A 12,762-nucleotide genomic window follows, 5' to 3' on the forward strand; every position below is an offset into this window, starting at 1 on the left:
TATATATATATATATATATATATATATATATATATATATATATATATATATATATATATATATATATATATATATTTGCAAGACTCAGATTGACAAAAAACTGTCGCAAAATAAATTCTTGGTTTGTCTATTTGAAAAAAAATCCATAATTAATGATAGGCTAGTATATTACGGATTCTTAAAGATAGGCCCTATAATTGCAGGTAATCGGATAAAACCTATCTATGCTTCAATTATTTACATGATTTATTACTTGTATTTAATCAGGGGCGAAACTCTCAGAGTGTAACGAGGGCGAAACCACCCAGTTCCTCTTTTATAGAGACAGAGGACCAGTCAACAGACAGACAGAACAGACGACAGTAGACGCGATGGAGTCGGAGAAAAACTAGGTCTGGAAGAAGAGATATAGAGACCTACACATCAGGGAGTTTAATTTTATATATCAACTCATAAGATTGGAGTCACAAAAGTGTTCTTCCGATCACACACATATGATAACATCAATTCATATGTCAAACGTTATGTTGAAGTTCATAAGCCAGACTTCATTTCTGTCGGCTAGTTCATGTTTATCATGATACTCATCAACCTTTTCAATTTAATTCAGATGAATAAGATTATCTTAACTGTCCTTTAACAATTAACTACATGTAGCACGAAGTATCATGCGCGGATCCGGGGAGGGGGGGGGGGGGGGGTACGAGGGATATTTTTTGACAAGCGCTTAACCTGTTAACGCTTGTTTCATACAGTAGGCTAGTTGTTCTATTGTGTATAGAAAATAGACCTCCTGTCTAAAACAGGCGCCTGTGGATATTTTTGGTAATTTCACTATGTATAACTAAGAAATGAAAAAAAAAAAAAAAGAAAAGAGGGGATGTTTCGGACCCCCCCCCCCACCCCACCCCACCCCGATCAGCGCATGATGTATTGAATCTCGTTTTGGGGTTACTCGGAAGTTTTATTTAAACCAATCACGTGATTTTTACAGGCTGCCAGGGAGAACCATCAACAAGGAAGTGTGAACAAATGGTAAACATTAAAGATATGTCGCCATTTTGAGTTAAAGGCCTGTATAAAGGTGTGTATAGTTCGTTAAATGCATTAATTATTGTCAGCTGTTAGTTTCTGATTGTTGAAAATTTAAATCTAATGCTTATAATCTTTAATTTGTTTCCATTGAGTATAAATGTTCTATATCAATGAATATTGCTGAAATGTATCAGCTTACATTAATTGAAAATTAATGAAGAAAATATGAACAGATTTTTTGTTTGAATAACAAAAATAGACAAAAACAGCAACCTGTAGCTTTTTTTAGGTCACCTGAGTCACTCAGGTGACCAATTGCAAATGGTCTTCATTCGTCGTCATATGGTGTGCGTCTTCCGTCGTGCCTGCATGACACTGCATGTCTGCATTAAATTAACAATAAATTAAAAAAATTTAAAAATCTTTTCTACACCCATACATACATGTATGAGGAAAATGCATGGTTATGATGTACATGAAACCCTCTACCAAAATTTTGAGCCATATAGAGTTAATGCATATTGTGTTTTAAATTCTTCTTCTCTACTCTCACACATCTTTATGAAAAACTGACTTAGTAATTATGTTAACCTGGATGTTCTCTACTAAAATTATAAATTTCATGTCCCCTGGAGTATGGGTTTTGACTGTAGGGCCTAGGTGGATGTTTAGTGTAAAAGCATATAATGTTTAAAAATTATATTCTCTACTCCCACTCACCTGAAAGGAAAACTCACAGAGTAAAGAATGTTTTAGACCAGGAAGCCCACTATGAAAATCATAAACTTTATGTCCCCCGAGGTAGGGGTTCTGACTCTAGAGCAGGGCCAAAATAGTCATATAGTGTTCAAGCATTTAAATGTTGAAGAAAATAGTCATCATTACTTCTGCTGATACTGAATAAAAGCTGACTGCATTATTATAAAGAAGGAAAAAAAGCCATCTATCATTTTTTTTTAAATTTCATGTCTCCAAGTGAAGGGATTTGAATCTAGGGCGGGGCCAAAACACTCATCTAGTGTATAGGGTAGAGGTTCTTAATGCAAGGTGTGGCCAAAATGGTCAATTAGTTTAATATATATAATATTTAAAAAACATCTGCATGCTGACACAAAATAAAAACTGACTGCATATTTAGAAAAAAAACTTTAAGCTGTCATCTTTGATGATATATAATGTCACCTACATATACATGTAAGGCAAGGGTTATGGCTGAGGTGGGGTTATAAATTTGTCTTATTATTTTATTCTGCTCAGGAATTTCTATGAAAGAAATAAGCAAATTCACACATTTAAAAAAGAGAAAGAATGAAGCTGTCTATCAAAATTAAGACGTTGTAAAACCATTTGGAAAGAGTTCATTTTATTTATGAAAACATATGCACATAAAATATTTCTTGAAAGTTAACAAATATGGGGACATTATTTTATATCAGAATCTTGCATCTTTTCAATATCAGGTCATGCACTCTATTATGATTGTAAGTTTTTTGCAAAAGTTATAGGTTTCATTGTCCTTTTTGAAAGATTTCAGGCAGGGAGGTGGTCTGTACAATATTATAAATTTCCTACTCCAGAATTAAACTTCACTAAATACATATATATGAGACTTAAACGAGTTTGTATGTGGTACTCATGCAGGTGACCGTCAAGGCCTATTGGCCGCTTGTTTATTAAAATAAAATCTGAACTGTAAAGGAATGAAATATTTATTAGTAACTAATGAAAACTCTATTTAAAAATTTATACAAAAATATATATATTTTTAAATATGTTACTATTTAGAATTAATATAATGAAATATTGTAACAAAATTTACAACAATTAAAGTAAAAAAAAAGGCAAACAAATATATGTGTACAATATATTTTAATAGTAAAGATTGTTTGAATTCATTTGATGCAGTAGTAAGTTTTAAAAGCAATTATCTATTATGAGATTTTTACGAAGACAAAATTAATGCACTTTTTATAACTCATATTCATATACGGTATTTACATTTTCCAGTGTCTTTGCCTGTGATAAAACTACGTATCAATTTTGTACTATATAACCCATAAAACAAATGACGCCAAATCGAGGCGCCAGCAGTTTGCTTATTTATATTTAAATATATAATCGTATGATGGCTTAAAATTATATAAATATAAGTAATAAGGAATCATTCTTTGAATACTATGAGATGATAATTTCGGTCGGTCTATCATAAAGCCCTTCGGGCTTTATTGGATTTGATCACGCCCCGACGGAAATTATCACCTCATAATACTCAAAGAATGATTCCTTATTCCTTATATAAATCTGTCTTTCAATAATGAAGTTGAGAGTTGAGTTTCAAAAGAGATTCACTGCTTCAAACTTCTAAAGTTTAAATAAAATGATAATGTAATTGTCCTTAACAATGGCGTTGTTATTTGAAGGAAGATGATAGAAACATTTCTGTTAAGACTTTTTCTGAACTCATCTCACTTATTACATGTAAGTTTTATTGTATATATAATTAAACCAAATTTTGTTTGATTTTTCAGAACATGAATAAAAGTGTCTGACCATGGACCCTGAGTACAATCTTCAGGATGTGTTACGGTGTCATCTCTGTGAGACCCCGGGCCGCCCTATGTACTGTGTCATTTGTAACAAATATCTGTGTAAAGCCTGTGAGGGGGACCATTTATCTGATCAATCCAAAGAACACAAAGTGGTACCATTTAAAAAGAGGGGATATACTCCAAAGTGTCAAAAACATCCCTTAAAAATATGTGAACTTTACTGTGAGCAATGTAACATTCCTATTTGTGCAACATGTGCTTCCTCTGAAGAACACAACGGCCATCAATTTATTGAAATATCTAAAACCATGGACAAGAAGAAAGAAATAATTCAAAAAGATTTACAACAACTAGAAAAATCCATTAATCTTAAATACCAAGAGATTGCATCCATTAACCAAGTCCAAAAATCTGCTCTGAATGAAAACTCCCAGAAATTAACAACAGAAATCGACAAACATGGAGAAGACTTGCACAGAGAAATAAACACCATTATCAGAAACATGAAATCTAACATGGAGGAAACGGACACCAAACACCTGGCTGTCTTAGACAAACAGGAAGATGAAATCAAACACACCATTTCTGAAATCACACAGACCATTACTGAACTAAAGACGTTACTGGACTCCAATGATGTCAGCCGTGTCTCTGCCTACAAATCCAGGAATGATGAATTCAGAAGATTGCCTCCTAAACTCACAGTGTCCTTACCAAGTTTTACCCCTCAGAAGATCAACAAAGAACAGCTTTATCAACAGTTTGGTTCTCTGTCAGCGTCATCTATCATAACAGAAGAACATGGCTACACCATGGAATCTCCCGGTGCTGAGTCCTCTCCCCCAGACAGACCGCTCATTGATGTACCACGGATCATCACACAGATAGACACCGAGTATAGAGTATCATTATTCAGTGTGTCCTGTCTGAGTGATGAGGAGATGTGGACGCATGGTGAGGACAAAATCATGAGACTCTACAACCTCCGTGGGGAACTAGTGAAGTCAGTCCAAACCAAGTCAGGGTACCATCCACAGGACATAGCAGTGACAAGGAGTGGGGATCTAGTTTATACTGATTACAGAGATAGAACTGTGAACATAGTGAAGAATACACAGATACAGACAGTGATCAGACTACAAGGGTGGAGACCTCTCAATGTCTGTAGTACCTCCTCTGGTGACCTCCTGGTTGTCATGAACAGTGATCATCATAAACAAACAAAAGTTGTGTGTTACTCTGGCTCCACAGAGAAACAAAGTATTCAGTACGACGACAAAAGACTACCTCTCTATTCATCTGGTAAATACATTAAATACATCAGTGAGAACAGGAACCTAGATATCTGTGTGTCAGACGCCCGTGCAGTAGTGGTGGTCAATCAGGCCGGGAAACTCCGGTTTACCTACACTGGTCCTCCCTCTACTACCAAGGAATCATTCTATCCACGCGGCATCACAACAGACAGCCAGGGTCGGATCCTGACAGCAGACTGGTACAACGACTGTATCCACATCCTGGATCAGGACGGACAGTTCCTCCGCTACATTGACAACTGTCATTTACAGACTCCACGGGGTTTATGTGTGGACACCAGAGACAACCTCTTTGTGGCTGAGTGGACAGGTAAAGTGAAGAAAATACAATATGTGTAGAACATTACACAGCAGTGTAACATTGTTTATATGTATTACATGTTGACAAACTGACTGTATATATATTATACTTGTTTGTGTATAACAGTTAATTATCTGTATTATATAATTAGTTTATGTTAATAAATAAACACCTTCATATATTCTTTACATACCAACAATACTATTGTTTAGTTTCTCTATGTAAATCGTAACAAACTCATTGTTTTTGTGCAGTGATTTTAATGGTAAAAAATGACAGCATAAATATTTTACTTTCCAAACAAACTATTATATATACATGTGTATATATATATGCTTGTCATTAAAAGTTGAAAAGAATACAATCAAACATTCTGTTTAATGAACATTGTATATCAAGAATGAGAACAAGTGAATGTTTGAAAAAAAAACCATTTAATTTATGTCATTCTGTTGGATGTGTATATTATTGTGTATAATAAATGATTTGTGTACAATTATGTGATCTTATGTTTTAATTATTTTTATTACCTAATCAAAGGGATTTTGTTGTTTTATTACAAATTAAATATTTGCGTTAAATATTAAAAAATTTTCAGATTTAATTGGATGGAGCAAAATGTCTGAATGTTTGTATTATCAGTTGGAAATTTTAAACTCTGTAACATTTAATTCTAAGACTATTTTGAAGCAATGCTGATTGTTGCATCTGAGATGAAAAAAACATCCTCTTTGTCAATGGCCAGGTCCCATCGAAGAAGTGAGCTATCTTCTTAGGTTATGGATCGATGATTTATTTTACCCATACCCTGTAAGCAGGTTGCCCATTGTTATAGCAAGACCCCTGTATATTTCCAGTTCAAAAGGTTGATGGGTCAATAGGTTAATACGTCAGTAAGTGTTCTGTCAAACTATTGTATTTTAAGATTTTAGTCATCGATGTTGGTTAACATTATGAAGATTAAACATGCTGACAAGTGGATGAGGTCAAAGGTCACAAGAAGCATAGGCGTCGGAACCGGGCTAGCCCCCCCCCCTACTATTTTTGGCAAAGTTACATGTAACCATTAGACACATAGCATCATAGAGGGTTTAGCCCCCCCCCCCCCCCCCCCCCCCCCGATTAGGAATTTCATGGTTTGGGGGAAAAAAATTGGGTAGGGAAATCTATTTCTGGAAGTATAGGTATACCCCCCCCCGGATTAGGATTTTCATAATTTTGGGAATTAGGTTTTTTCCTCAATATTTCTGAGGATTAGTCCCCCTCCACTTTCAATTTGCTTCCGACGCCAGCGAGAAGTATGACGAAGGGTGAATAAAATAGCACAATTACTCTTCATTTCAGTGTAAAATGCTTGCGCGGATCCAGAATTTTTTTTCCAGAAGAGGTCCGAGTTATATTTTCGGGAAATTTACTATATAAGTAAGAAAATTGAGTTTTTCAGGGGGTACCGACTCTCCCTCTCTATATCCGCGTATGAAAAAATACAGAAATGTTAAAATTCAATGTTTAATGCGAATTAAAAAAAACCCAGAGTCAATGTTTCAAAAGGACTATGTGCGGTATGGTCAAATATCTGCCCCCGATTTCAACCAATTTTTAAATAGTATCGTATAAAAATAAAATCTTCACAAATTATTGTATAGAGGATGCCTATAACTATAATAATGATTTTAGTCATCATTGCTCTTTAGCTGTGTATCTATGACGTCACCTAAATGGCCCAATTCCCGCAAATTTGCAAACAAATGAAAATAATCTCATTTTTGCTCTATATTTTGCATTCGGAAGTATAGAGCGCAGATCTGCTCAAGTGCGATTTTAACATATGTTTTTCTTCAGATAGTTATACACATTATACTAAAATATGGTACTTGAGCAAGCCTGCGCTCGATGTTTACCAGTCGAAAAACCATCGGAAAACACCCATATTTTGCTACAAAACATCAATTTATCAAAATAATGCAATATTCATGACGTCATTTCTACATTATGACGTCACAGTGGTGATAACCTTTTACACCTTTATTTCCAATATGATTTTAACTATCTTTCACCTTATTTTAAAGCTCTTTCTAAAACTTTGATTTTGGGGGGCAAAAATTGCATAAAACCGCACTTAGTCCTTTACGAACTTATTTATTTTTTCTACAAAGGTTCACATGTGCTACAAATAACATTTCTGATGTATACAGGGTAACTGCAACAGGGATTTGAATGACTTGCGTTATTTTTTCAATCAAAATGAGCCTATACCAACGTATGGGCGGAGATTATAGAATAGTTGGCAATGAGGTTCTAAATAAGATTTTGGCGCAAACAGCAGTCGATAGTGTCAATATGTTTGGAGTACTAAGTTAAAAGACTACAAAAGTCGATGTTTTGCTAGATAACAGAATTCTGATAGAAATGTTAGATATGTTATGGTACCAGGCACGTAGCATCGCTTTTCCAAGTTGAAGGGGACCAAGACTTGAAAAAAAGCCCAGAAAACTCCGCTAATTTTAATCCGTAGTGTTGGGGGGGGGGGATGAGGGCTTTATTACAGGATGTAATATCTATATTTTCTTACAGTGACAGAAAAGTAGAGACACAAGTTTATTTCTTGAATTATATAAGTAACTCTAAGAGTAATATGTCAGTAGGCAAAATAAGTTTACCCCCTCCCGTAGCTACATGTACGTGTCTGATTTTATTTTTCCAGTTTCGTATCTACGTTCATCGTCCTTTTTCTTAGTGTTTCTGTGCTACATTTGTCTTATACTAATAAATTCAAGATATTGTTATAAAAGACATTTAGGCTAAAATGTTTGTTTAGACATTAAAAGTAATATTTGATACAATATTCGCTATTAACCGTTCCAAGGGGGGGGGGGGGGGGGTGGGGGGGGGGGGGGGTTGCGGAATTATTTTGCATTTTAAAATCGTGTCCATTGTTAATATATTTTCAAAGTAAACACGAACAAATATATTATCTTATTCTTTAGTATATTTTTTTTATTTCAACAAAACAAAAAGCCAAAGTGCTCTGATAAACTTTTATTAAAATGTATGTGATAGAAGTTATCTCTCTTTGATCAGTCATGCAAATTAAAGATATAAACTCGCATATACTTAAATGTAATCTATAACAAAAGGTTAAACAATTCAAGAAGAGCTTCAATAAATGAAAAGTTGTACAAAACTTTTTATGATAAATGCAAACCATGTCCACCACTTTCCTCTTTTAATAATTTTAGACAAATGCCAGACATTTCAACCTTCAATTAACCTTAGTGTGTTCCTAAGATTTGACCTAAGTGGGTTCCTAAGATTTGACCTGTGTTCCTAAGATTTAACGTAAGTGTGTTCCTAAGATTTGACGTAAGTGTGTTCCTAAGAGTTAACCTAAGTGGGTTCCTAAGATTTTAGGCACGTAGCATCCGGGGGGGGGGGGGGGGGGGGGCTGCCCCCCCCCCCACACTTTTTCTCGCACCAACTAATTTTATATTTTCTTAAATTTGAATTATTATTCATGGGTCCCCCCCCACTTTTTTGGGAGTACATGTATGTATAAAAATTGGAATAGAAATGAGAGAAATCAAATTATAAGTTATAAATGTACGCCATTTTTTTTTCAAGATTTTTTGGATGAGTCTGCCCCCCCCCCCCCCCAAACTTTCAAAATCGATGCTACGTGCCTGGATTTTACTTAGGAAAAAAAGGTTAGGGATCTTAAGATGTAGCTAGACGGTGACTTAGGAACTCCTAAGTAAGGATATCCACACCTACTAAAATCATTCCTAGTTTTCATATTAATTTATAGAGCTAGAATTTCAGACTTGTTCAAGGATAAATCATAAACAATTCACTAGGGAAAATAATACATGTACATTGGTACGATAGGCCTAAAACCAGTAATTTTTATACATTGCTTAGATTTATTTTAGTGACGAAAGCAATTGTGTTAACAAAACCTAAAATCAAATTAACCGCTATATTGTGTAAAGAAATTATGTATTGGGACAGCTTTTGGCTTACAAGCCAATGATTATAGAAACAACAAATGCATGTTTTAGTGTAAATTAACATTTGAACCAAAGGTTCGGCCTAACGAAGAAGCTCAAATTTAGCATAGGTAGAAATACTTTATCTAAAAAGTACATGACTTTTATTCGACCTTTAATTATTATCTTCAAGAGAGTCCCTTTTTTTAGAAACAGGTTGGATGCCTCTCTCAGACGGCAGAAAATTAGCAAAATTGAGCGCAATGTATAAAATTCATAATAATTTGTAGAATCGAATTACAATACACGCAATCGTGAAGACTATACTATTCCAAAATGTAGACTAGAAATATTCAAGAAATCGTTTGTTCCTGACACGATCAATAAATGGTATAGTTTAAGTTTAATCACCAGAAATAATTTCTCGTTTAGAAGTTTCAAAAGCAGTATTCAATTAAACCAAACTAAACCTCCGTTTTATTATTGCTTCGGCAAGAGACGACTTTACTTTATTCATACATAGTTCTGCACATGCATCTTAAACTTTGACCTTTTCAGAAAAATATTATTGAAAGCCCTATTTGCCAATGTGGATTACCAGAGAATTCTTATCATTAATTTTGTTTGTTTGTTGTTGTTTTTTGGGGGTTTTTTGGATGTAAGAAATATACCAATGCACGAAATGAACTGTTTTCAAACATTCTTTTAAATCAAATCAACGTTATTAATTGTCATTTACTTGTGTGGGGAGATGAATCTTTGACTGTCAAACCAACGCATCTTTTTAGCAGTTCAAAGATTTATCAGAGATTGTCGTAGATTCTCGTAATTTCAGTCTTACTGCCTAGACTAAATTCAAACGGGACTGGGTTTTTTAAATACAGGTACGTTTGTTCCATAATCATGATAATTTAACTATTTTTAAGTTATATCCATTTCTTTGTACTTTCCATAAATGTGTAAATTTGTTATACTTAATAAGAACCTCGTAAGTTGTTAGAACTTGTGTTCGAACCATTTGTATATGTTTATGCAATTAAATATGTTCAGACTATTCTTAACTAAAAGGTAAAGACAAAAATGAAACTAAAGATTATTTGCAAAAATGACAGCAATGCTTGTTCACAATTTAAGATCAGCAATTTGTCCGAAGTAAACTTTGGGACTTCTTTCAGCCTTGCCATTAGCGTGTAACACTTGGTAGCAATGCGTGCAAAGGCAGTAGAAATAATTGTATCAGAAAAAACCATGGTTGAAATTGATCTTTTCTTTGATATCTTATACGGCATAAAGTCCTACGATTAAACCAAATTAAGAAAATAAGTACCTGTTACACAAAGGGACCGTGGATATTCTCCAGGGAGACGGCAAAGGCGTTCTTCGCGATATTAAAGTAATTTGCAGTTTTATATTGTTGAATCACAGGGGCATCGTATCCGCTCTACACTCTATGATATATATATAATAATACATGTATATTATTATATATATGTCATAGAGTGTAGAGCGGATACGATGCCCCTGTGGTTAAACTGAAATTTTTGAGCAGAAAAATGTTCCCTTTTCTTGAAATGCATAGAACTGTCTTAATTCAGTCATTTTATGAGTTATTTTATGAGTTCTTTAAATTGTTATTACCCAGTATTGCAGTTTGTATTACATTTGGTAACTGTAATTTTAATTATTCAATGAATATAACAACTTTAAGAATTTTCTTTTCTAGATATTACAGTGAATGAAATGTAAATGTATGGGAAGGGAGGGAGATATAGTTATTCATCATGTTCATTTATCAGTCATGCCACCAACCTCTGTTTAACAGTATAGACACATTGAATTTTCCTGAGCTAGCAAAGACAGTAATAAAGCTGGCGTCTTTATTGTCAAACTCTTCTGTTTTGGTATTTAAGTATTTAACTTATAGTTTTGTAATTTCCTTTGATTTGTTTAATTCTTAACTTAAGTTATGCCAATTCTAATTGATTTCTCTCTCTCTCTCTCTCTCTCTCTCTCTCTCTCTCTCTCTCTCTCTCTCTCTCTCTCTCTCTCTGAGAGTTATCCTTCTTTGCACAATTCATTAAAATGTCATGTTTGTAGGTTAATGCAAATGCTTAACCATACAGGTATTATATAAATACATGTATTTTATCATAGACACATTTAATAGTAATGTATTAACCACAAATTTACATGTACGTAACATGCGCGGATCCAGATAGACAAGTATTTTTCCAGGGGGTCTGAGGCTATTCTCTTTTGAAAAGTGGACAGGCATAGCCTACCCACTTCTCAAAAGAGAATAGGTCTGAGGCATATTCGGTAATTATGCTATGTAAATTTAAGAAATGTGATTTTTCCGAAGGGGTGGGGTCTGGATCCCCCCGACCCACCTTCCCATAAAGATCTGCGCAGGGGCAACACATGCATGTAGCGGTACACGTATTAACCATATATGTACGAAGAAGTCCATCGCGGTTTGGTTAATGTATTGATATATTTTGTTCATTTCCTGTTGGTCAGCGCTGCGAAGTCTTTCAAAAAGTTTGGCGTGGGGAGTGGATTTATTTAGTTCTTTCCGTGTGAACGGATTTGATACATGAAGACTAAGACTAAAAACTGAGGTGTTAATGTGCAACTCTTGAAGCTACAAAGATTGGGGGAATTACTCAAGGGCTTTGTTCAGCAGAGGGGACGCTTCAGACCTTATCTGCCCAAGTCAAGATGCCCTAGCCCTTACCAGTGCTCGCTGTATTGTAGGACAACACCCCTCTCCAATGCATCCCCCAACACCCCACCCTCTTCATATACATGTACATGTACCAACAAAGAATGTTACTCACTGGAAAACCATCAGCCAAAAAATCTAAGAATTTGGGATTCATCGAATTTTTGCGTTCCTGGCTCGTATTAATTCTACTGACAGTCCAAGACACGAGGGAGACTTGTACTCGATACGCGGTGTACAGGTTCCATTGAGAAAAGCGTGCATGTTTCCTGTGTACAGGTGACATATTGGTTTTACAGGTAGACATTTACCTGACATTCCTGATTGACAGTCAATCAGGCTACTGTCACCAGCGACCTTTCCCACTGAATAATCAGCCGATACCATGAAACGGGGCCTTTGTTCAAATTTCTGCTCGGTCATGGAAGATGGTTCAGTCAAGTTGAACATTTTTTGTCTATTGCATCACACCCTCACCTTGTTCAACAACGATTTTCTAAATTCATTTTTTTTAAACGTTCACACCTATTTATCTTTGATTTATGATGATATACTCTGATATATCCACGCTTAATTTATCTCATATATTTACGATTCATGGCGATGTTTGAATCCGTCAATAAATAAAGAATCCCTTGGTACGAGTACAAAGTCATCTCTATCTCATTGGTACGACATTAAGTATCCATAAATCATCAATAATTGACAATTTACATTAATACTTCATTTTCGTAGAAAACGAATACTCCGTCAGAAAAAATAGACATTATGTACATGTTTGATTGGAAAGTATCTCAACGGAAACAAAATCCCTACGTTGGCGTCTTATTAACAGCATCCATGATCCATG

The 12,762-nt window shown here is 34.8% G+C and overlaps 2 protein-coding genes across 2 annotated transcripts in view; both read left to right on the forward strand.

Annotated features, from left to right (window-relative positions):
* LOC128159789 (uncharacterized) overlaps window positions 1-5,700 on the forward strand; it is a 30,712-nt gene extending 25,012 nt beyond the window's left edge. Inside the window, exon 3 of the mRNA XM_052822990.1 lies at window positions 5,211-5,700. Coding sequence (XP_052678950.1) covers window positions 5,211-5,239 — 29 coding nt within the window. The 3' untranslated portion in view covers window positions 5,240-5,700. The remainder of the gene's footprint in view (window positions 1-5,210) is intronic.
* Window positions 912-5,700, forward strand: LOC128159788 (E3 ubiquitin-protein ligase TRIM71-like). The gene is made up of 2 exons (XM_052822989.1): window positions 912-1,084; window positions 3,564-5,700. The coding sequence occupies exon 2, from the start codon at window positions 3,587-3,589 to the stop codon at window positions 5,237-5,239; it is 1,653 nt and encodes a 550-aa protein (XP_052678949.1). The 5' UTR covers window positions 912-1,084; window positions 3,564-3,586; the 3' UTR covers window positions 5,240-5,700.
* Window positions 5,701-12,762: the final 7,062 nt, after the last annotated feature.

The sequence above is a fragment of the Crassostrea angulata genome, chromosome 8 (assembly GCF_025612915.1).
Source record: "Crassostrea angulata isolate pt1a10 chromosome 8, ASM2561291v2, whole genome shotgun sequence".
Classification (NCBI taxonomy): domain Eukaryota; kingdom Metazoa; phylum Mollusca; class Bivalvia; order Ostreida; family Ostreidae; genus Magallana; species Magallana angulata.

Bases quoted from the DNA above. Each gene is read 5' to 3' on its own strand.
- LOC128159788 (XM_052822989.1), top strand. From the start codon at position 3,587: ATGGACCCTGAGTACAATCTTCAGGATGTGTTACGGTGTCATCTCTGT.